Source organism: Triturus cristatus, chromosome 2_2 (assembly GCF_964204655.1).
Source record: "Triturus cristatus chromosome 2_2, aTriCri1.1, whole genome shotgun sequence".
Taxonomy (NCBI): Eukaryota; Metazoa; Chordata; class Amphibia; order Caudata; family Salamandridae; genus Triturus; species Triturus cristatus.
Genome location: NC_140582.1, coordinates 615,807,551 through 615,832,945, shown reverse-complemented (window position 1 = coordinate 615,832,945; position 25,395 = coordinate 615,807,551). Strand labels below are relative to the sequence as shown.

The window sequence follows — 25,395 nt, the reverse complement described above, 5'->3', positions numbered from 1 at the left end:
CAACCACCCTCGACACCCTGAAGCCAGCGATCAAAAACTGGACAGCCCTCACCACCGAAGACAAACAGAAGACGATGAAGTCAATCCACTCCGGGACCCCCACGGACCCCTTACCCCACCACATTTTCAACAGAGCTGCCGACACCATCACACCCATGCTCTGCCACACCATCAACCACTCCCTGGCAACCGCCACGTTCCTCGATGACTGAAAACATACCTAGGTCAACCTCCTACTAAAGAAACCCTCGGCGGACCCCACCGATCTCAAAAACTACAGACCCATCTCCCTGCTCCGGTTCCCAGCAAAAGTAATCGAGAAAGCCATCAACAGCCAATTCGCCACACTCATTGAAGAGCACAACATCCTCGAGACCTCCCAATCTGGCTTCAGAAAAAAACACAGTACGGAACCCGCCCTCCTCGCTGCAACACACGACATCCACACCCTACTGGACAAAGGAGAAACAGCAGCCCTCATCCTCCTCGACCTCTCAGCAGCGTTCGACACAGTCTCTCACCGCACCCTAATACACAGATTCCACGATGCAGGGATCCAAGACAAGGCCCTCAACTGGATCCACTCCTTCCTCTCTGGCAGAACGCAGTGGGTCAGACTCCCCCCTTTCCTCTCGGACCCTACACCTACCACCTGCAGAGTCCCCCAGGGGCCCTCCCTCAGCCCTACACTCTTCAACGTCTACATGGCTGCGCTCGCCCCCATCGTCAGAACCTACGGACTCAACATTGTGTCATACGCAGACGACACCCACCTCATCCTCTCCCTATCCAACTAACCCAATACCACCAGACACAATTTTCGAGAAGGCATGGAAGCCGTCACCAAATGAATGAAAAACAGTTGCCTACAACTAAACACCAACAAAACGGAAGTACTCATCATGGGCCCAAACCCCAATGCCTGGAACGACACCTGGTGGCCCCCCGCCCTCGGAAGCCCGCCCACCCCCACGGACCACGCACACAACCTGAGAATCATCCTGGACTCTGAGCTCAAAATGGACCACCAGATCAACTCCGTCTCATCCTCCTGCTTCCACACCCTCAGCCTCCTATGTAAGACCTTCAAACGGATCCCCCTTGAACACAGAAAGACCGTCACTCACGCCCTCGTCACCAGCAGACTCGACTACGGCAACACACTCTACGCCGGAAAAAACAAAAACCTCACCCGCAAGCTACAGAACATCCAGAATGCCGCCGCAAGACTGGTCCTCGACCTGCCAAGACACTGCCACATCTCCCAGCACCTGTGCACACTCCACTGGCTCCCCATCAAAGCTAGAGTCACCTTTAAGATGCTCACCCACGCCCACAAGGCCCTCCACGACACCGATCCAGCATATCTGAACAGCTGACTCAAATTTCACGCACCCCTGAGGACCCTACGATCAGCCCAGCTCTCCTACGCCGTGGTTCCCCACACCAGAAAGACCAGATCGGGAGGCCGCTCCTTCTCCTTCCTCGCGGCCCGAGCCTGGAACGCCCTTCCGCTCCACCTCAGACAGACAACATCACTCCCCATCTTCGCAAGAAGCCTCAAAACCTGGCTCTTCGACAGACCCCCCTTGATGGACTGGAGTCTGCTAACCCCCACCCCCCCCAGCGCCTTGAGACCCTTACAAATGACTTATTGATTGATTGATTATACTTAGGTAGGTGTTTGCATCCTAGGAGTATGCTTGATTACTGCCTTGTATCAATATGCCTGCATATATTTACTGTTTTTGCACCATGGTAGAATTCTACCTTTTATTTACTCTGTCGGCACTTACAATCTTATATATCTGTTTCTGTGTAATAACTGTCGCAGCCAACAGGTTTTATAATAGAATGACTCTGGATCAATAAATGCTTATTGAAAATATCCCCTTTGTTTATTCTGTGTTTCTCTCTGAGGCAAAGTGAGCATGATTTACTGAGTGAAAGGTACTGCACTGATTCCACGATCCCTGAAGGATCAAGGGTTGTCATGTTTGATAGTTGCCAGAAACTATTTGCTCCTTGGTAAAGTTAGGGGATTCATGGTGGCACTGTGAGCTAGCTGGTCCAAAGGCTAACACATCCTTTGTGGGTGTCTAGAATCAGTCTGGACACCAATTGCTTAGTTTCTGTTGTCTAAACACGCAGATCCTATGTATTATAAGGAACTACATGAAATGGCACTGCCAACGTTGGTTTGGTTTTTATTAAATGGTCAAATCTGAGTAGTACTTATTCAGAGATCCCTACTCACATTTACCCAGAGACGTCTGGAGTGGGAAGGGTAAAAACCCACCACAGCTGAGTATGTATATCCTCTCTATTGGCTGTAGGTTTGTTCAAGCTTGAAGAATTATAGTTCCCTACATTGTGCATAAAACTTATCTCGTTTCGTAAATACTTCCTCTAATAATGTCTCAGACTGGAGACGCTGGTACGAGTGGTGTGAGTGGTACTAGTGCAGAGGAAGCTGACCAGGAAACATCCAATAAAGGCCATAGCGTTGCCTCCCTAACTGTGTGGGTCGGTGGAAACAATATAACTGAGGCTGCTGTGAGCCACAATAGCAAGGAGGGCGCAATCGAGTGGGATCCCAAATCGCTTACCGGAACGGAAGTGGTGACAAACAGGGCAGAGCATGAACCAGTATTGCCGTGATTAGCTGTGAAGCATTCACATGGAGTGGAGGGTAGAACAGGAGCCAAGATCACATTGAGAAGCAGTGAAGTGTTTCACCAAGAGCACAGGGGAGACAACAACTTGATTATATAGATTGTTGCAAACTCCTTTGTCTATCAATGGCATCCCTTTAGTAGGAAAAATGCTATCACTCACACAAGCCAACCCCTGAATGTCTGCCCTGTTGGCTGATACAAAATGTGACTGCTATTGTCTTCAATCCAATGGCTGACCCAATTTTCATCTGTATATATGATATCCACTAAAGTGAACTAAAGTGTGAATGACACTTAAACTGTGCCAACATTGAAGAATGATAATCCAAAATCCAGGACTAGGATGTTATTATTTTTGGATTACAATCTGCTGGAGAAAAACCTAAAGCTCTTTAGGTCATTCCTAAAAATGGAAAGTGTGTCATATTGCAGTCATTCAAATGATGCAAACAGTTCTCTAAAATATACCTTTTCTGATATACTTATTTTGAAAAATACTAGGATGTCCTGCATTAATTTGACAACAAAATATAAAAGAGAAAGAGCAAACAGCAACATATTCCATAGCCTTCTTGAATGTCTTTTAATATCAAACACATTAAAGGCCTAAATCAAGGTCAGGTCTAAATACCATTTCTGTTTAGTCTTTTCTCGGAAGGCTGCCTAACTGTTTTCTCATATTCTTGGTACCCTTGTTTGTAATAAAGTTTAATTAAGCACAAAGGACTGTTGAATCTTGCATTTGGAATGGGCTGGATTATATACGCAAAATATTTTGTTAGTTGTGAGGCCACAGTACAAAAAGTGTGCCCTGCTGCAAATAAAGTAAATCCATTTTGGTCATACTTTCTGATTGTGTAGCAAAGGATAGAGGAAACTGTATGTGTTTACAATAAGATTGCAAATCCGGTTTGTTTTATAAAGCACAAACTACTCACCCACCCTCATGGGTCTCAAGGCGCTGGGGGCTGTTGTGGGAATTAAGGGCCATATGTAGGTAATCTGGAAATACCGATTCCTAATTTCCGAATTTTACCGAATCGGTATTTAGAAATCGGTATTTTCGATGTACGTAATAATTCGCTACATATTACCAAATCGGTAAAAATCGGTAAATATTTACCGAATCCACAATACCGATCGGTTTTTCCGAAATCGGTAAATACCGAATTGGAGATTCTAAAAAACAGCAATTGAGGAATCAGCCAATCCTGTGCAAACACCACCCCTCCCAACCAGGAAGTGGCCACACCCAGGCAGGTGCACACAATCAGAACCTTCTGGAGAGGCTGGGAGTGCAGAGGAGAGCAACAGAGCCACTGCCTGAACTTTTTCCACAAATCTTGCACAATGGCCAGCCAGGACAGAAGGAGGGGAAAGGAAGAGGAAACTGAAATTCAGTCAGAAGGAACTGCAGGTCCTTGTGGAGGAGGTAGTGAAGCAGCACACAAAGCTGTTTGGAAAGCAGTCCCTGCAAGTTGCACATTTAGAAAAAAGACAAATCTGGCTTGGAATCCAGTGTCAGGTGAATGCCATTGGAGTGACCCCCCGGGACATTGATGTGCTCAAGAAGCGGTGGTATGATATCAGGATCATCACTAAGAGGAAGATGGCTGATCTTAAAAAACAAGCCAGCCAGACAGGAGGAGGAAGGAACAGGGCACCTGCCCTGACTGAACTTGAGCGGCTCGTGGAGTCCACGATAGAGCCAGAAAGTGTCTGTGGGATCGGGGATGCAGACAGCTCTGCCAGAGCTGCTTCCAAACAAGGTAAGAAGCATGCACAGCATTGTGCCCACCGTTCCCCTATCCCAAATCCCCAATTGGGCTATGTTAATCCCACTCCAGTACAGGTTTTTGTTCAGACCAGCAATGCATTATGGGAGATGTAGTCAGTGAAACCCCTATCATGACAGGAATCGCACTGAACAACAAGGCATGTGACACACATCAGCGATAAGCAGGCAGAGGACAATGAGATAGTGTGGCAGAAATGTATATTAATTTTTGCAATGCAGGGCTGCAGGTACACTGAGCTAATGGACAATTTCTGTCCACAGGCGAGACCTCGCGCAGGACTGCTCAGGACAAGGGAGAGAGAGCACCCCGGAAGGACATCACAGAGAAGGCCAGTACGAGTGCAGGGCACACAACACCACCACAGCCAGCCTCACCACCACAGCCAGCCTCACCACCACAGCCAGCCTCGCCACTACTGCTTGCCTCACCAGCATCAACACCACCTGCAGTGGTTAGACCTAGGAGGCGTGCTATTGCCAGACTGCAGGAGTTTGAGTCCTCCTCAGAAGAATCGAGGGGGGGGAAACATCTACTGTGCCACTGGATGGTAGCAATGCTGGTTTGCTGTCCACTTCTGAGGGAGCACACACAGGTGCCAGACGCCGCCGCAGGAGTCATGTGAGCAGTCCACCTCCACAGGGTGAGAGCCATGGTGTCTTCTGAGGGCTGGAGGCAACCATGGTGAAGGTGCAGCACCTACAAGGCAAGGCAATTCAGTCAGTCCAGCGACAAATGAGGCGCCTCAATGACAACATGACCAACATTGACAAGGGCATTAGCTCAATGGCTGAGGGCATGAAGGAAATGGCTGCGGGCATGCGGGACATGTCCCAGTCTGTGATGCTGCTGTGCAGCAAAATGGATGAGGACAGAGTAACACGGCGCAGGGAGAGGCAGAAAATGGAGCACCATACGAGGGCAGTGAACCGCCTAGCAACTGCCACTTCTCTGCTCTGCAGGCACTCCGTGGCCATGCAGGAGGGGCTGGCACACTGCAGCACTGATGTCTCTAGGGGGCTGGTAAAGTTGACCACTGCTGTTGAAGTGCTGCTTACGAGTCAGTCTGCCACTACTGGTGCTGTGGAAGCGAGGACACGACCAGTCGGAGCAGCATTACCCCCCTGTAACAGACACCCGGAGGAGCAGCAGACGGCATGGGGCTGCCACTGGTTCCACAGCCAGTGAGGACAGTCAGTTAATGGCATCCAGCACTGTTGTGCGTGGCCGCAGATGCTGATGCAGCCCACACTTTCAGGACAGAATTGGGTGAAGTAACCCATGACTTCCTACTATGGCTGTCACAAATTGGAATGCCAAGCTTGGCCGTTTGTGTTATGGCTTAGTGCCCAGAAATTAAAACTACGTCATTACATTCAACAACTGGCTGTGTCTCCTTACTTACTTAAAAATAGGTGTATGTGATCTCTGCCAGTCTCTGTCTCCCATCTGTTGCTGGTGGCACTCCTGCTGCTTTGGGCTCTGGCTGTGCAAATTCATCACCATTGTCCTCAAAATCAGTTAATTCCACTTCTGTACCTTTCTTTGTGGCAAGGTTGTGCAGCATTGCACAAGTTGCAATGATTTTGCAGCAGTTGATGGGTGTGTACTGAAGTGCGCCTCCGCTTTTGTGGAGGCAGCAGAACCTGCTTTTCAATTGTCCAAACGTGCGCTCCACAATGTTGCATGTTGATTTGTGTGCCACATTGTATCGTCTCTCAATCAGGGATGATGGGTTTAGGTAGGGAGTGAGGATAAAGGACCGCACGGCATATGCACTATCGCCTAGGTGAGAAAGAAAGTGCCATTAGTCAAATACACCAATACACATTCATCTGCAGTAAGTATAAGGGAGTGTCACAGTAATTTACCTAGCAGGTATCCTTCTCCAAATTCTCCCACAGCCAGGCGTGTGTAGATCCCACTGTTCTGGAAGATGTATGAGTCGTGGGTGTTCCCAGGAAATTTGGCCACGATGTCAGTGATTATGTTGGCAGCATCGCAGATTACCTGCACATTTATGGAGTGGGTGGACTTTCTGTTCCTGTACATATACTCAGTGGCTGCTGGTGGGCAGATTGGAATGTGTGTGCCATCAATACAGCCTATGACATGCGGGAACTGTGCCATCTGGTAAAAGTCTGTCTTGGTTTTCAGCAGTTCCACCTGTGTGTTTGGGAAGCTAATGTAGTGATGCATTCTCTGCATCATGGCATCCAGGAACTTTCTGAAGAAACGGGACAGGCAACTCTGAGACACCCCGCCTACCGCAGCTTCACCCCCTGGTAACTGCCAGATGCGAGTAGATGTAGGCTACAGAGCACCTGCACATGTGGTGGTATGGCGTGCGCCCTTGGTGTTGGGTGCTCCAGGAGTGGGTGCAGGTCCCTTATCAAGTCCAGGATGGTGTGGGGGTGTAGCCTGTACCTTTCATGGATCTCAGCCTCAGTCTGTTGGAAGAGTGTGATGCGCTGTCTGTAAATGCGCTCCTCCCATCTCCAGATCCTCACTCCTGCTGCCTGTAGATGTAGCCGCCTTGCAATCACATAGAAAGCCGCCATAGTGATCACACTGTTGTATTTTGGGATTGCTTATATACACTGTAGCTGATTACCACCTGCTTTCAGTCAGTGTTAATTACCGACTCTTAAATATCGGTATTACCGAATTTACCTACATCTCTTTTTTACTGTTTCTTATTTACCGATTCGGTAAATAAGGAATCGTAATTCCAAATCGGTAATTTTGAAATCGGTAATGATGAATCGGTATTTACCGATTCATAATTACCGAATCCTTCTTTTTGGCCTCCTACATCTCAATTGCCTAAATACCGGTCGGTAACGTGAAATTTACCGAATTTCGGCCGTTACCAACCGGTATTTAGCTTCCTATGTATGTCCCTAAGTGAGTTATTGCCCAGAGTCACATTGTGCTGAGCTGATCTGCCGCCAGAGCTGAGGATCGAACCATGACCCCTGTGCTCCGAAGTCAGCTGCCCTGGCCGCTGCACCACACCTCTCCACTAGATTTACTCCTTGGAAAGCTGAACTGCTCAGGTCTCCTGTTCTTCATGGAATAGTGGATACACCACCAGATGCCACAAACTAGGGACTTTTGATGTGGAATAAGGTTACATGAGCTTTGAACCAATAAAAAGAATGCACTTTATTTTGGAAAATAGTCCATGGACTAAATAAGAAGTTTTTATTTAGCTGGAAGATAAAAACAGAAAATGTTGCACAAGCAAAACACCATCAAGATCAATCTCATCTTGTGTCAAAGTAACTCACTCAGTGGCGGCCGCCATAATGAAGTGCTGGAGAGGGTGCGGGGGAATGCAGGAGGGGCATGTATGCGGGGGACAGGGGGTTTAATAATAAAAAACTAAAAAACACATACCTGGACCTTTCCACCCGCGTCATGCCTCCTCCTTCCTGGTCCCAGGAAGCACTGAGGCAGCATAACGGACTCCCTGTGCAATCTCTGTGCTGCCCTCATAATATGACAGCAGCGAAGGGACTGGCCTGAGCGGGTTGGAAAGTTGCTCCGCTCAGACCAGGGAGTCTGTAAGGGTTTCTTCAGCCTGGCTGTTCAATGCAGTCTGGCTGGAATAACCTAAGTGAGCATGTGTGTTTTGGTCGGCCTGAGACGGCCGGCCAAACAAATATACGCACTCAGGGAGTGTACATAGCACTCCTCTTCCCCATGCCCTTCCTCAACCTCAGAGCCAGCAAATGGAAAATAAAACGATGCTAAAACATCATTTTATTTTTCATATGCTGGCTCTGAGCCAGGCAGTGGGGCGATGCTCCTCTGCCATTGTGGAGGAGCCACCACTGAACTCACTCTATAATTCTGAGGCTACAGAGAACCCTTATAATGTCAGGCTACATGATACTCTTATTGGAGTCTAACAATTCGGTCCACTTGAAGGCAATTTTAGCAGTTGTTAACACCTTAGAGGTACTACTACAGGTAAATATTGCCTACTAACAACGTGAACTGCTGGTTGCTGGTGAGCTTCAAAGAAAACTATCTTAGCAGCCTTGATTGTCAATCCGTACAAGGAAACAGAAAAATATGGTTCTAATATTCCACTGTCACCACCTCGAGGCAGAATTACAAACTGCAGCCAGTGGCAGATCATTAGTCATTCATTTTTCATGGGATAATTCATGTAGTGTGACTGAAATTATATTGTGGCTTATTTAATTAAATGGCTGATGGCATCAAATGATATTAAAAACAGCCGCAACTAAAGCACTGCTTCAGTCACAGCAAATGGAGGTTCTTATTAATGAACAGCCTGCGCCAGTGGTGGTAGTGGACCACGCCAGTAAAGGAAGTGGTTGGTAGGTCCCTCATGTCAAATTTTGGGCACCTGCACTATTTATTTTAACAAACTAAGCAATGTGCCTCGGGTCTTTCATAGACTGTCTTGGGCTGAAGAGAAACAATCTGCCTAGGGTCATTGACTGCCTGTTATATGTCACTATTTATTACTGCCTGGAATCATTACTGCATATGCTATCTATGGCCACCGTTGCCATCATCAAATTTGACTGATCCATGGCTGTTGGGTTGAAAAACTAATGACAATAACTATTCAGATACACCCACTTTCAAATTTCAATTATATTATAGGTTTATTGGATTGATTTTAATGTAAAGTATTGCATTTATGTTAACAATGTAAATTATAAAAAGCTGAAATCTCTGTAAGTCCTTCTTTTTGCTGCAGCAATAGACCTTATCTTAGCACACCTCAGACAGACCACTACATTTCTTTTACATGATGGTTTTCTTCCTTATACAGCCCGTAGTCAATGGTACGACCCACCGCCTGCAGCTGCTGTGAATATTATCAGTGTAATGTGTGGTTTGCCAGCTGAGATAGGCTGGGTGCACTTGCAATGCTTCTGTTTTGCTAAGCAAATAGCGCTAAATGCCAGAAATAAGTTAGGAGAAAATCCTACCCCAAAAGCACATTTGGCACTATTTCTTAGCATAAAATGCATTTCTCGAGCCCATTTTGGATGCGATAGGGCATTTTGCATTATGAAAATAGAACTAAATGCTGGGTGTAAATTGGGAGAAAATCCTATTCCATGATAATATTTAGTGAGCATGAGCGACTGCTCAATATTAGTTTTCTTTTGCATTTCATGCTGTCTTAGTGCAAAATGCATTCTTGTGGCCATTTTGCATGTGAGAGCGCATTTTTACATTAAGAAATAGTACTTAACACAGAATTATTCCTCTTGCATAATTTTACATAATTCTGCAGAATTGTCAGGTAATTACACGTGATTACACTGAATTACATGATTTTCGCCCACCTCTAACAGTACACAGACTGTGCCTTGCTTTGTGTCGCACGTGGTGTTGATATGCTTCTGCCTTCTGCTTTTTTTTGCTTCTACTCTGTCAACTCTACACTTTTGAGATTCCAGCTTTCAGTCTCCAAATCTTTTTTGCCCACCAAAACCATCATAAAGGTATTTTTGCGTACAACTATAGTGTACCATAGAAAAACGAAACAAAATATTAATCTTTATGATAAAGTAATAGAGTATCTCTATATTAAATATTAATTTAAAATAATTGTATATATTTATTTTTAATGTAGAAAGAAATAAAACAATACTCAAAAACTGTTAAATTAATTTTGAAATAAATCTGTAATTAATTAAATTATATTAATTAAAAAAAATATATAAGTTCATAATTTTCCAAATAAAAAATAAATTTGTACCTAAAAATTAAAAAAAAGTTTTATTAGCCCTTAATAATTATTATAAGTTATGTATAAAATTAATTTAATGCAATATAGTCATATATTAATAAAGTAATGTCACACAAAATTTTACATTGAAAAAAGTTGTCATAATATTTTATATTTATTCAATATATTTGCACTATTGTAGACATTTTTAACAATAAATTATATTTATTTAGATTATTTTTAAAAAAGTGATTAAATGTAAACAAATTGCAATGGGATTTTATTTGAAGTCCATACCTCCATTATGTTCTATGGGAGTGTGTTGCAGTATCAGTGGTTGGCCTTGTGTGGCGCTGAGCTTACTACTATTTCATTTTGGCAGCAGTAGATGGCACTTTTAAAATTTTCTCCACCTCCTTTTTCAGGGGGGAGGCGGAATGTAAGTCTACACTTTGAGTAACTTTAAACTTTGAATTTGTCAATGGTCAAAAGTGTTAATTGCTTTTGCGAACAGCCCTATGAATATTTACTCAATCCTTGATGTCTGTGGAAAAAAAACCGCTGCAGGGCAGATTCAAGTGCATGTCGGTGTCGTTTTCATGAGAGCAACTGTGTCAAAAATTGTGATTGCATTGTTTAGAATGAGATTTCTGAATGTAGTACATAAAACTCCACCTAAAGTCCATTTTTCCGCAGAAATTGTTTGCTGGCAGCTATACCTTCCTCATGGGGATTTTTATTGTGAAAGGCACCGAAATCCATAGTTACAGAGTTGACTTGGTGTTGTAGTTATGCTAGTTTGCAATCAAAGTCAGTTGTGTCTTACATTATGTTTTGTGGGTGTTTTTTTATGTTTAACCATTTTTATTGAAACAAGGAGGTAAGTACAGATTAAGAAATGAATTCCCACATCAGGACGGCACTGGATGATATAACAGTGTCAAAAAATGTACAATAATGACATAGTACACGCTTGCATGTTTCCATATAAGGAAGTATATTGAAAGCAGTAATCACAAGCGGTAGGAAGTAGGTCAGGGGCGCACCATGCAAATCAGAGCTGAAGTCCTGAATGTGTTGTTTATGAGCTGGAAACAAATGTAGATAGAGGGAGGATGCTAGAAGCAAAAGTAAGTCGAAAGAACGGTAGGTGGGGGTAGGAAAGAAGGGGAGAAGAGAGGGTATCCATAGTATCTGCAATGAAGGCAGGTCTGATGAACATATGCTGGCAATACGTAGGTGTCCAGGTGGAAAAGCAGTATTAAGGATGCAGTAGGAATGGGGCAGTTATGGGCGGACCACTTTTTCTGGTACTTGTCAAATACATTTCAGAGGGAACGGGTGTGGGATGAGTTGTGTTGTTTCCTACACAATATGTTGTCTGTGCTTCTGGTAGAGCACAGGATGTTCCACCTATTGTTGCAGTGTATCTCTGTAGAGGACTTCCAATCCAATCAAATAGGATTGTTTTTGCTCCTAGGGTTAGCATCAGACACAACAGGAGTAAGTCCTTTGCTGGGAGGTCAATGTTGTGAAAGTGTGCTGCAACTCTTAACATCATGGTAGTGAAAGCAAGATCTTAATTGTCTGATGTATTTTGGTCAAACCATTTTACATGTGAAAAACATATGCTCAAGGGAGCCAGGAGACTCACCACCATGCCAGCAGCTGTCTGATGAAATGATCCTGAGTTTATGCAATCTGGAAGGGGTCCAGAACGTTTTGTGTATTGCTTAGAATCTAGATTGGGCAATTGCAGGAGTGATTTTAGCTGGGAACGGGGATTCCCATATTTTATTTCAGGTAGCATCTGAAAAATGTGAGGCAAGATCTTCTGAGATATCTGGGGACCATTTCCTGAAGGTTATTGAAGAGATGTAACCTAGGGGGATTCGAAAAATGTATAGATATGCAATGCTGAGTGGCCTAACCTTTTAATATTGGCTAGTGGGTCAGGGAAGTCCATTGTATATGGTCTCATTGTACTTTTCTAATGGCCCCTTAAAGTTTTAGGAAGTTATAAAATTTGATGGGGTGGAGGTCCTAGTGTGTACTCAGATCTGCAAAGGGGATGGGGTTCAGGGTCATGCCCAAGTCTCCAATGGAGTTGATGCCCTTGTTAGCCCACTATTCCTGGAATATTGTTCTTTCCTCTAACTTGATTCTTTGGTTGTGCCAAAGGGAGGCTAGAGTGGATTCAGCAAGATGGTTTTTGAGAGTTTTATCAACCTGCAGGAGAGCCGAGTTTGTGTTAGTGTGTATGGGATGGAAGTGGGCTAGGGCTAGCTTTGAAATGCCACGGACGGTAGGGAGGGAGCACAGGGAAATGGGGGAATCCACATTCGATTTGATTTATAACCAAGGATTAGAGTGTTAGTTCACCTCTCTAAGTTACCAATTGCCCTAGGCTGTTAAAAAGGCTTGATAATATCTTGGGAACCCCTTCATGTTAAAGTAACCCCTTGATTTATTCAGTTAAAAGATAGGGCTAGAGATCCTAGCTCTCTTCCCGTTCCAGAGGAAATCCGAAATTTTATTTCCACTTTTTTAAAATCAGCTGGGAAGAGATTTATAGGAAGCGTCCTTAAGAGGAAGTTGACCAGGGCTGCGATCATCATTTTGGACATGTCTGCTCTCATCCACCACGTGATGTGTTTGGGTGACCAAATGTTTATCAGGTCTTTATTTCTGGCCACTGTTTTGTTTTCATTAATTGCGAGGGAGGTGATCAAGTCCTTGCTAAACCAAAGGCCAAAATATTTGAATGATTCTGGTTGCCATTTTAGGTCGGAGTTTCCCAGGATCAAGGAGGCACAATGGATGTTCATGGGGGAGACCTTTGTTTTGATCCGGTTGAGCGTACAGCCAGAGGCTCAGGATATTTTTTTAATTTTGGTCTTAATGTGGGGGATGACCTTATCGGCATCCTCAGTGAAGATCAGGGCATCATCTGCATAGGCCGCAACCAGTTGTCTGCCTAATTGAAAGTTTACATCTCTATCGTTCTGATTGTGCTTAAGGGAGGAAAGTATTGGCTCGATCACCAATAGAAATAAGAGTTGAGAAAGAGAACATCCCTCTCTGGTACCCTGATCTAAATGAAAGGAATTTGACAGGTGTCCTTTGATTCTAACCTTTGTGACTGCGTACAATGCCATTACGATACAGATACACTCCTTGCAGAGTTGGAATTTATTTAAAGCATCAGGCAGGAATATCCAAGAAACTTTATCGAAGGCTATTTCTATGTCAAGGGCTAACGTGGTTGCTGGAGTGGTAGCTGAATGTGCTTTGTCAAGTGCGTGACAGAAGACATGAATGTTATTGGCAGCGAGTCTGCCATTCAGGAAGTCAGTTTGGGATGGAGCGATCAGTTTTACTATTACCTTCTCCAGTCTTCAAGAGAGAACTTTAGCGTAATGCTTAAAATCAATGTTGATTAGAGAGATCGGTCCGCAGTTCTTGACAGCTGCAGGATCTTCCCCTTCTTTGGGTGTAACTACTATTCCAGCCTCGGAGGCAGAGCCAGTAACGTGACCTATGGAGGCATATGATTGAAAGAGAGTATGTAGATTGTGTGTGACAGTAGGGCAGAGAAGGTTTTGTAGAATTCCACAGTCTATCCCCAAGATATTTTACTTAATGACAGAAGTAATCTCCTCAGAGATAATAGGGGCATTAAGGAGGGATCTGTCCTCTGGTGAGGCTAGCTGGATGGTACATGAGTTCAGGTAGGAAGAACATTCTCCCGGATTAATTATTGTATTTAAGGTCTATAGGTCAGCGTAGAATTTATGTAAGACTTCTGGAATATTCTGGGGAGATCTAAATGTTTCACCTGCTGTGTTTTTAATTGCTGAGGTGATGGTCCTATTTTTAGAGTATTTCAGATAATTAGCTAAGGCCTTGCCAGCTTTGTTCCAATGGATTGATTTTGCAGCTTCAGCAATATCTATCCATTTTTGCGCTCTTTATTGAGTATTTATTTATATTCGTACTGTAGGCTACATATATTTGGGATGTCCTTAGAGCTGGCACAGCGTCTGATGGATTCATTCAGGGTTTTAATCTCCATTTTTATGAAGGCAAGATGTTTATTCAGGAGGTATTTCAGGCCGCGTTCTAGTTCATCAAGGTGCCTCCAAGACAAGCTTTCAAGGCACTGCGTCTGATCTTTTCGGAAGTATCTCCTGGTGCGTTTTCTTTTAGCAATTGGATTATTGCATTGTTGATTTTGGATTTGGAGGCCTCATCCTCCAGAAGGACATTGTTGAGGCATCAGAGTTTTGATGGAGGAGAGATATCTGCCAGGTCAAGGTCAACAAATATATACATATGATCAGATATTATAATAGGTTCAATCTTGGGGTTTTGAGATGATGGGACAAGGGATTTGTCCACTAATGACAGTGAGAGTGTAATGAGGGGAGGGGAGGAGTAGAATGTGGACAGGTTATACTGCCTCCATTGGTCGACCAAGTTGTTGTTTTTACAGTTGTTTACTGCCTGGGAATTTGTGTGAGGAGTGTCTATCTAGGACACCATCCATTGGAAAGTAAAATTCCCCACCCAGGAAAAAAACATTTATCTCTGAGATTTCTGAAAGACGTTTGTCCATGGCCTTTCAAAATTCCACCGTGTTATCATTAGGGACATAGATGTTTACGATGACGAATTCTTTGTTCTTCCTTAAGACCCTGGTGATTAGCCAGGGCCCCTTGAGGTCATGTGTATGGGACAAAGCACTTATTTGGGATTTCTTGGAAAGCAAGGTGATAACCCCATTATTTTGTCTATGCTGGGGAAATTAAAGTCTCAGTGACCCAAGGGCAATTGAATCTGGCATCTTTGATGGACTCAATGTGGGTCTCTTGTAATAAAAGTGTGTTCCCCTTTAATTTGTGACAGCATTTAGCAATTTTATTGCACTTTACAGTGTGTGAGAGGCCCTTGGTGTTTAATGAGAGAATTCTAAAATCAGCCATCTAGCAGCAGTGTAGGAACTCAAGTAGAGATGCGTAGAGCCTGTTAGGCCAGCGTGTGCATGCGTGATCAGGACGGACAAAGTGATATAAGGCAGTTGAAGATCAGTAGGGAGAATAGTAAATGCATGTAAATGCAGTGACAAAGAGGCCCTTAAGATCATTGTGGAGGGCTTGAATTTCGTGATGCATGGCATCAGTGTTGGACTTGGTGTCCTGAGCCAGGTCATGGAGGGCCCCTAGTGGTTGTATGGTGACTTTGATGCTGGCAGACCTGTCCCCTTTGAATTTGATCAGGGAGTCTGGTACTGGGTGGTCTGATTTGGGGCGTTTATGTGGAACTTTGTTATCCTTGTGGTCTTTGTGGTCTTTCACCTCTCTGCATTGTGGTCTGCCATTATGCAGATTTAGGCATGATGTAATGAGCAAACAGAGGGCACTGCGCAGTGTGCCCATGTAGGCAATGAGAGAGTGTAGTAGATATAGCGTTCACAGAATGGAGTGAAGAACGCTCACAGTCCGGATTGAACTTGGGCCAAGCACAATTAGTATGATTGGGCAGAAGTAATGTCAGTAGACTTGAGTGCCTTGATTGTTGTGCAAGCTGCAAGGGTTATGCAGGGATCTGGGGCACTAGCTTTCCACTGTAATTTATATGATTACTAGTTAGACAGGTTTAAAGCACCACTACTTGAGTTTGACATGGCGTTTGCACAGATTTGTCTATGACTTGTGTCCTGCACAAGGTATTAGGCACTGGGCAGTGATGTAAATGAGATGCAGTCAAGTATAGCCCCGATGCATGGATAGTGCTTAGTGCAGAGCAGACAGGTCGATCGCTATCACCCCAGAAGGGCGTGACCCTGAAAGGGTGCTGGGTCTCCAGATGCGAGTGGCAAGACATGTGAACACTGAATTGAGAGGGATGTGTGAAATATCGTGTGCCAATTCAGATCTCACCAGAGTGCAATCTGAGCATATCAGGCCCTGCCTCTATTTACATTGCACAACAGATCATACAGGATTAGAAGCAACAAGCACGGTTGAGAGCCCCATCTTGTGGAAAGTTGCTGCCAATTGCAGAGGTGAGCATGTATGATATGGCCACGGGTCCCCCGGGAATTATAAAGAGAGCGCAGGCATGCGGCGATCAGAGTGCAGCAGGACAGAAGCCCGAAAGACTCAGACCCACGAGTGATTGCCAAGCAAAGAGTGGTGGCTCAGCATGGGTCGCTGTGGGGTTTTAGGGGACCGCGAGGCTGTAAAGATGCAGTGAGCGTGTTGGCACTTATCTTTATCAGAGCATGGCTGTGGTGCTGTAGAAGTCAATGTCAAGGTAAGTGGAGGGAGCGTGTGGATCATAGATCTAGGTGCAGTATCAAAGGTCTCTTCTTAATGTCAGTCACCATCTTGGGAGATCATGTTGTCGGAGTCTCAGGGGCAAAAATGGACTCAAGGGCAACCTAAGGGGTATCTTAAGTGTCTGCTGGATTGCTGTGAATTATCAGCATTGTGTAGCCCTCAGCAGAACACTTCTTTGGTCGAGGTGGGCACGCTGGACGCTTAGTAGTAGTGGATGGAGTGTAGAGCTCGCACTTCAGGCAGCCATCACACTCAGGTGCAAGCCACGCCCCATTGTGGGTGGTTTTTAATCATTATTGTTAAAGTTGTTTCAATAAAACCAGAGATGTTTTCTCTGAGAATTGTGGTTCTGTAAATAAATAGTCAACCAGAGCATAGTGGTTTGTGCATACATTTAGAAATATGCTTGCTTATGCCAGTGGGTTTTGTGAATCGTATAATCAGTCATGAATCTCTGCAATGTCTAGGCATGCACCAGTTATCCGGAGATTTTTTGTAAATCAAGCCCACTTTCTGCTTAGTCTCAGACTGTTAAAGCACATGGACAAAATCGGATATCATTAGTACATAATATTGTGACAGGTGGATATAGTTCTATTTCTCATATAATGGGGGTGACTTTGAGCACACTGTTCCTCTTCGTTAGGTATACTTTATTGTAATTCGTTTTCAACATTTGCTTTTGGCAACATCACATATTTGATTCACAATAGTAAACTTATAGTAACATTTGCATGGCCATTGGACACACTTTTGTATTCATATGTTTAAATATTTCTTTTTACAGTATGAAAGAAGCTGGTTTAAATTATAAACATTGGAGAAGTGGCAGGGTTCCGTCCAACTGCAAACAGTGTCCTATCGTTTATACGAACCCTGTGTGTGGATCTGACAGCCACACCTACTACTCGCAGGTAAAAAGAATACATTATGAAGTAGCATAATTTGCTAGGCATGTTGGGAGGTTGGATGTTCATAGTTGCTCGCAATGTATTTGTTTGCATGGGTGCTAAACATTTGTATCTAATGTTGGGGATAGACCAATATCACTGGAACGGGTGAAAATAAAGAATCATCAAAAAAGGAATTGATATGTATCACCCGTCTGATGGTGATCACTCTTCTTTTGATCCACATTGTCTAGATATTTTGTCAATGACTTTCTATTTCCAGTAACTCCCCATTCTCTGTGATCGTTTTGTTTTGTGGGCATGCTTGACGCATTTTTATTTTTGATTTCATTATTTATTGCAGTTCTTGATAATAACTAAGGGCACTTCTGACCACTCTTGCAATGCAATACAACTTCATAAGCAATTGAAACAATATAGGAAAATAAATAAGCATAGTATAAAATATACCAAAAAGTTTAAAACATAATATTTTGATTTGCAACACGTTGGAAAACAAATACACACCTATGGAAAACAAAAAACGTAGTAAGAAGCCCTTTTTACTACTCAAACGTCCAAAAACAGTTGTTCGAAAGGCCAGACGGTGCACTTGCACATCCCTCCCTCCTTCTCCTTCTTGTTTCCTCCCACATCCTTCCATTTTTCCATCCTGCGCCTTCCGAATAGATTCTCTGTCACATCATATAACTGAGATTGTATTTGGAAGTGAAGGTGGAAAAATATGAAGTTCTACACCCCATGATCACAGTATCCGCCCTTTAGCAGTAAAGCTATCTGTGGGTGAAGCAACATTTGTATACTCAGGCTGCTGGACTATCACTCGGGTTTCCAGGACAAGAAAGTGCCTAATATTACACTAACAATATGGGCTCGCGTTCGGTTGTCAAACATCAGATTTATACCGTGGTATCAACACATTAAAAGTATGTACATAAAGATCACCAAATGCTTTCGCCGGTGAAGAAATAATGGCCATACCTGAAATCGTCTCATACCAGTGGTGATGTGTGCCACCAGCACAGCACGGAGCTAGCTCCCAGATATCTCAAATATTGCTTATTTGGTAAATAAATGCATCCTCCCCAGAAATAAGAAGAAAAAAAAAATCTCTGAATATAAACGCGTGGCAGATTTTAATTATTGATTTCATCAAGACATACAGGACCTGACGTTCGAACTTAATATTTTCTAAAATTAGTCAATATTTGTGCACGTAATTTTAGCGAATCCAATAATGTTTTACGAACCAACCGATCTACTAATAAAATGGGTTGCAAAATACCTAATCGTTGTGGGTCTCAATTTGACCTACCTCATGCATATTAATGCGGCAGGTTGCAAACTGCAAACTAACACAATTTGCTGCCTTCACATGGATGGTGGCCTGCTGGGGTTAACAGACCATGATGTCTGTGATTGCTTTTAATTAAACCAATCTTATATTGCATGCAGCTCGATTTTCATAAAAATCATTTCTTCAGCATTCACAATGGGGAAGGGGTCCCTCAAGGACAGCTTCCCATTTACAAATGGTTACAACAACCTTTATGTAGTCAGTAAAATATTATGTTTTGTAACTGGCTCTCAGTTCCAAAACATTAATACATCTTACTATGTATTGTTCTTTGGAATGGAGACCCTAAATGTGCCCCTTCCAAATAGCAATTCTGTATGTACTCACAAACTCTCATTGCGATTTGGTAAGATATTACTGAATCGTAATTTGGGTTTTGTAAATACCAAAATGTCATTTTGCAGTTGAAAAGAATTCAATTTTGTAAATTGGAGTTTTGCAACTGCAAAATCCCATAATTCATCAAGCTTGCAACACAAAGTTTAAAAGCAGCAAAGGGTCTGAAAACACTATGCCACACTTAATTGAATAAGCAAAGCTGGAAACAAATCTCACTTCATAAAGGAGCGTTTCAGCAGGAGCTGTTTTTCATTGAACAACAATACACGGCTGTATGACAGAACCACACATGTTTTTACCACGCATGCCTTTACATTGTGGGCAAAACAACACACATTCCTTTATCACGCAAGTCATTGCAACAACTTGCCTTAGGGAAGCTCTGGACTTTCGAATATTATAATTTACTATTCCAACTCCAGTCTGTGCAACAGTAGGAAAGGTGTTGGACTTAAAATCCAACACCAGTCCAACAACGCGTTCCCTAAAGCAAGTCATTGTAACGACATGCGTGGCAAAGCGAGTCGTTGGTTGTACTGACCGCATTGTAAAGGCATTGCGTGGTTCCAGCTGCATGGTAAAGGCTGTTTCCCATAATATATATGCTGTGACTCTGAGGCCCATGTTTACAATGGCAAAGTGAAACTACAAGCCTCTGCATATATATTTCCGTCGAAGCCTGGGCATGGAAAGTTGTCCTGATTAAAAAATAGACATTAATGCAATTAGAGCATCCTTTACTGTCCATGTGTGAAAGTACAAAGGAGACATAAATGGTTCAGGACTATCAGAGGCATTAATCATGGTAGCAGATATGCAGCGTAGAACAAATGCGAGGAGATGTCTGGAAAAGGGTGAATCTGTAAAGACAAGAAAGTTGATTTTTCCCTTTCAGAAATTAGCAACACTTGCACGTTGGTTTAACATTGTCTACGATGTGCAAAGAACGGTCTGTTTTTCTCTTTCTTTCCCTGTGGCGGGGTGGAGGATAGGCATTGGGGGCACTGCACATACTCGTGATCGCACAATCCCAAAATATTGTGATGTATGAAGTATATCTTTCTCCTAAGGATGAGTGACAGCGTCCCAGGGCCATGAAATAAACATAGGCTGCTCCCCTCCCATGAAGCATGGAGTTATTGCCTATGTGCTTTAGGGATAAAGGCCCTATTGATGGTTCAAAGGGTGAAGTAAAATACATTTTTGTTTTTATCATACACTTAAACATAGGGCAAGGGTAGGTCAATTTTCTTATTTGTGGGAAAAGGAAAATATACCGGGCTTTGTCCCTAAAACATTTGTTTATCATTTGAAGAAAACTGAAGCAAAACTGGAGGTGCAGATTTAGAGATGGATGCTAATGAAAAATCAAATCAAATCAAATCAGGTGTTTGTTAAGTGCGACTACTCACCCGTAAGGGTCTCAAGGTGCTGTGGGGTTTGCAGGTTCCAGTCCATCAAGGAGGGGGTCTGTCGAAGAGCCAGGTTTTGAGGTTTCTTGTGAAGATGGGGAGCGATGCTATCTGTCTGAGGTGGAGCTGAAGGTCGTTCCACGCTCTGGCTGCGCGGAAGGAGAAGGAGAGGCCTCCCGATCTGGTCTTTCTGGTGCGGGGGACCACGGCGTAGGAGAGCTGGGCTGATCGTAGGGTCCTTTGGGGTGCGTGGAATTTGAGTCGGCTATTCAGGTATTCTGGTCCGGTATCGTGGAGGGCCTTGTGAGCATGGGTTAGCATCTTGAAGGTGACTCTAGCTTCGATGGGGAGCCAGTGGAGTGTGCGCAGGTGCTGGGAGATGTGGCAGTGTCTTGGCAGGTTGAGGACCAGTTTTGCGGCGGCGTTTTGGATGTTCTGTAGCTTGCGGGTGAGGTTTTTGTTTATTCCAGCATAGAGTGCGTTGCCGTAGTCGAGCCTGCTGGTGACCAAGGCGTGAGTGACGGTCTTTCTGTGTTCAAGGGGGATCCGTTTGAAGGTCTTACATAGGAGGCAGAGGGTGTGGAAGCAGGAGAACGAGACAGAGTTGATCTGGTGGTCCGTTTTGAGCTCTGAGTCCAGGATGATTCCGAGGTTGCGTGCATGGTCCGTGGGGATGGGCGGGCTTCCGAGGGATTGGGGCCACCAGGTGTCATTCTAGGCATCTGGGTTTGGGCCCATGATGAGTACTTCCGTTTTGTTGGTGTTTAGTTGTAGGCAGCTGTTTTTCATCCATTTGGCGACGGATTCCATGCCTTCTCGAAAGTTGTGTATGGCGGTGTTGGGTTCGTTGGATAGGGAGAGGATGAGTTGGGTGTCATCTGCGTATGACACAATGTTGAGTCCATAGGTTCTGAAACCCTCCAGTTTCTGGGGCAAGTGGTAAGGCTGAAGAAATATCCATAACTAGACGTTTATCTGCTAGCTCTTCCTCCAGAAATAGGAGTTTGTTACAGTATCACCCAAATCTAAATCAGGTGCAGAGGCTCAATAGTATTTCCTTTAAATGGCACATTTAAAAAAATCCTGATGATGAAAATTGAAATAGGTTTTTACATTTCACAAACAAAGCAAATACTTAGTAGTAGGCACCTGTCAGAGTCTAGTCAGAGTGCATAATGTGGTCCCTTCATCCAACTGTTCGTGCTGCAAACAGTTATAGTAACTAAAAGGAAAAAATCACGGATTCTAGAAATCGAGTGGTTTATCGGTTTGAAAAAGAAAAGTGAATGATGCCTTAGAAAAATAATGGCCCATGAAATAAAGATCAAAAAATATGGACTTGATAGTAGAAGCCTAACATTAATAATGTAGTTGATGCACCCAATGACCAGGTGGCTTGATTCATTCATCTTCATTGAACACTTACCTAATATGTTTTAAAAAACAAAATCATGATAAAGTGTATTATTTATTTATGGGTTTTAAAGCACAGACATATTTTATAACTGCATTTATATTTTATTAAAATGAACATTGAAAGCACTTCTAAGAAGCAATATATTATGCAATCAAGGCAACGTAGAAACCGTTACACACAGAATTTAAAGGCTGTAGCGTTTCCAACAAAATATAGGAAAGATTAATCCCAGTTGTTGATCATTTCCAGACTGTAGGAACCAGTCAATAAATAAAAAATAGGAGCCAATCAATAAATATTGGTTTTTGGTATTGTTTTTTTCGAATTTGGCATCTCTAGAAACAGTATAAATTTGATTCAGTTTACTATGTCACCATCTGTTGCCTTCAATTTATCCTAGATTGCCTGTTGATCTTAGATACATTTTCTAATGCCACGAATATAATACTATGGACACAGGCTTAGCCTCCATAGAGAGACTGTGTAGTTTGTCTAAGACTGAGTTAGAATGAACACACTGCAAGACACTACAAATTATGAATTTGAGCTTCCCTAAACTAAAGCATTCCAGTAGATGCAAATCCCAGGGAAGATATATACACTCACACTTACTGTGCAAGAAGGTCTGTTGATGATAACCCCTCTTTAAAGCATGTTCACCACAGGTGAGGTTTGCAGCAAAGAGGAACCCACACAATGACCTGCAATGGACCAAAAAAGTAAAAATTCTCTAGTGAAGACAACAGCAACACACCACAGGATTTTCTGTTATTGACTCATTGTCACACAGTACACACACAGAAGAGGTCACATCTCATGAAGACTACCAGAAAAATATTGGGAAGTGTGCAACTGTGGATTGCTGCAGTGTGCAAGAAAGTGAATATTTTTAATTGATTGAAAAAAGCTAAACTAAATACAGATAAATTCTTCTTTTCTTCACCAGATAAGAGATTCCATGAAAATAGCCATTCAGATCTACACCAGGGTTGCCCAAACGTTTGTTCCCACATATGAAAAATCAGGAATACAAGAAATTTAGATTTTATTAGATAATGCATAAATTAATATGTTACATCTTTGGTATTAGCATTTACATTTCTATGAAACTGGGTATTTTGATTATGGTTTTCTACACTGGCACATGCGCATTTGAATGCCGCTAAATGCAGTTAATATGGACACCTTTTCCGCTATTAGTGAATACCTTGATGAGTACTCCACCAAGACAGCTTCCTGTCTGCTACAGCAGGTATTGTTGTAATTCAAAATATTTATCTTGGTCTTGGTCTGTCTTTTCTTTCTCACACTTATTTACCTTTCTGTTTTCCAACATATTTTAGTGCATGAATTGCATAAATCTAAATATTTCCTGGTGCACTTTTCTTTTATGTGCAAAGCATCCTTCTATGTGTTTTATTTTTCTTTCATTTTTTATATGGTACCATTATCCAATACTCTTCGCAAATGAAAAACCTTTGGCAGTGCTTATTCTGATGTTCGCACAAAACATGTCTGCAAATCTTCACAAAGGAGGCTTTGAAAATATATTGGGCACACAAAATAAAACAAGAAGCATTTTGTGACCAAAGTGAGTTCCCTTGATGATCTGATGTGACTCATATGAAGGTGTCAGGCAGTAAAACCATTCACAAAATCGAGCCTCACACCGTTTACTTATCATAAAGTGTATTTATTAATGATTTCCATTTACTTTTCAATGTGTAGCTATTACATGTTTGATGCTTAAGGTCCCCCTTTTCAAAGCTAATATAAATGAAATGCAAATGATTTATTTGAAAAAAAACCGGATAAAATATTTTTACCATAATAGTTTACGGATTAAATTAGAGAAATTATGGAAAGGGGAGTATGTTTTAAATGAAATTCTAGCTTATGTTAACATTTGATATTGTTGTAATATGATTAATCATTAGGGCAACTCATGTTTATACCTTAGGGACAATAGAGTGGAGACTGATTTAAAATGAAAAAAGCATCTAATTGAGCCTAAAGAAAAACATATCTGATTAACCAGTTAATAGTAGTTTCAAATCGACATATTTTGTTTAATGACTTGATATAAAAACAGGTTTTGTAACTATAGAGGTTTCATATTGAACAAATTGTGACTTCAGCTGTTGGACATTGTAAACTCTAAGAACAAAGAGTGATTGTAACTATTTTATGTACTATACCAATATATATCTGATGAACGCAAGATATCTTTTGGGAGATATATTCTTTGTATTTTTCATTATTTTAATCTTCAAAAAGGGCATTTTGTTTACAATCTATTTACTTTAAAAAAGGGATACAAAATAACTTAAAGGATCCACTTAAAGATTACTGAAGTGTGTGTATTCAGATTTTGTGAATAATACTAATTAAGGAATGATGGGAAAACTGTGTTAATTCTACTGTTACTGCAAGTTGTTGTAAAAGTTCGCAGAGACAACAAAGTTGCAAAGTATACACTTTGTTGGTTTTCCATGCGTTATTATTCGGGGCGCTCGCCAATTTTGTAATATTAATGAAGTTAGTAAGATCTCGCAAAAAAATCTGAAACGTTTGCACATGTCTATCTAAGCACAGCAAGAACATAAAATTAGATCACAAATTAACAATGAAATATCTAGTGACCTCAGCAGGGACCAAGTTTCAATGCCACTAAATGTATGTCAAATGTTATTCCCATGTCCTTGAAAAACATGATTGGATAGAAAAAGAAAACATTAATTAAAATATAAACATGAACTTGCTATGGCTTCTAGATGCACATGCTATTTTGTTCTGTGGAAAGTAGCCTAGTGATCTAAAAATATAAAATTATTTACTTCTAATCATCAACAGATCAACTGAAGAAAATCAACGTTATTACAGTTTACCCTGTTTCATTGAACCATTACTCTTTTGGACGTTAAATAATGTCAAGTTCAGGCATAAACAGTGGTAATTTCAAAAGCAAATATTGATGACTGGAATTATTTTAATATATTCTTTCTGCTTAATTCAATATCATTTTTCCTGAATATCCATATAGGATTGAAATAGCTACTTTTAGTCTGTATTGTCTCATAAAAGTGAGGGACGTCCACCAGTGGATGGTCTCTGACTGCCTTTGTTTAAATGCCATGGTCAATCAATCAATCAAAATATATAAGTCAAATAGAGATCTTACCAGTCACATTTATGTTATAAGGTACTTGTAGAGCTACGGCTACTCAAAAGAGTGTCCCGGCGCTAGTCAGACCCTAGGCTGGCTTAATAACAGTTGTAACAAAAAGAAAAAAGGAATCTAGGGTTGTTGCTGGAACATCCAGGTTTTAAGTTGTCTTCTGAAGGTCATTAAGTCAGGCGTCTGTCTGAGTGACATCGTTCCAGACACGAGCAACCTGTACTTGAAAAGAGCA

At 42.3% G+C, this 25,395-nt stretch overlaps 1 protein-coding gene across 1 annotated transcript in view; it reads left to right on the top strand.

Annotated features, from left to right (window-relative positions):
- SPOCK3 (SPARC (osteonectin), cwcv and kazal like domains proteoglycan 3) overlaps positions 1-25,395 on the top strand; it is a 1,171,449-nt gene that overhangs the window by 706,440 nt on the left and 439,614 nt on the right. The window contains exon 4 of the mRNA XM_085641793.1: positions 17,334-17,460. Coding sequence (XP_085497919.1) covers positions 17,334-17,460 — 127 coding nt within the window. The remainder of the gene's footprint in view (positions 1-17,333; positions 17,461-25,395) is intronic.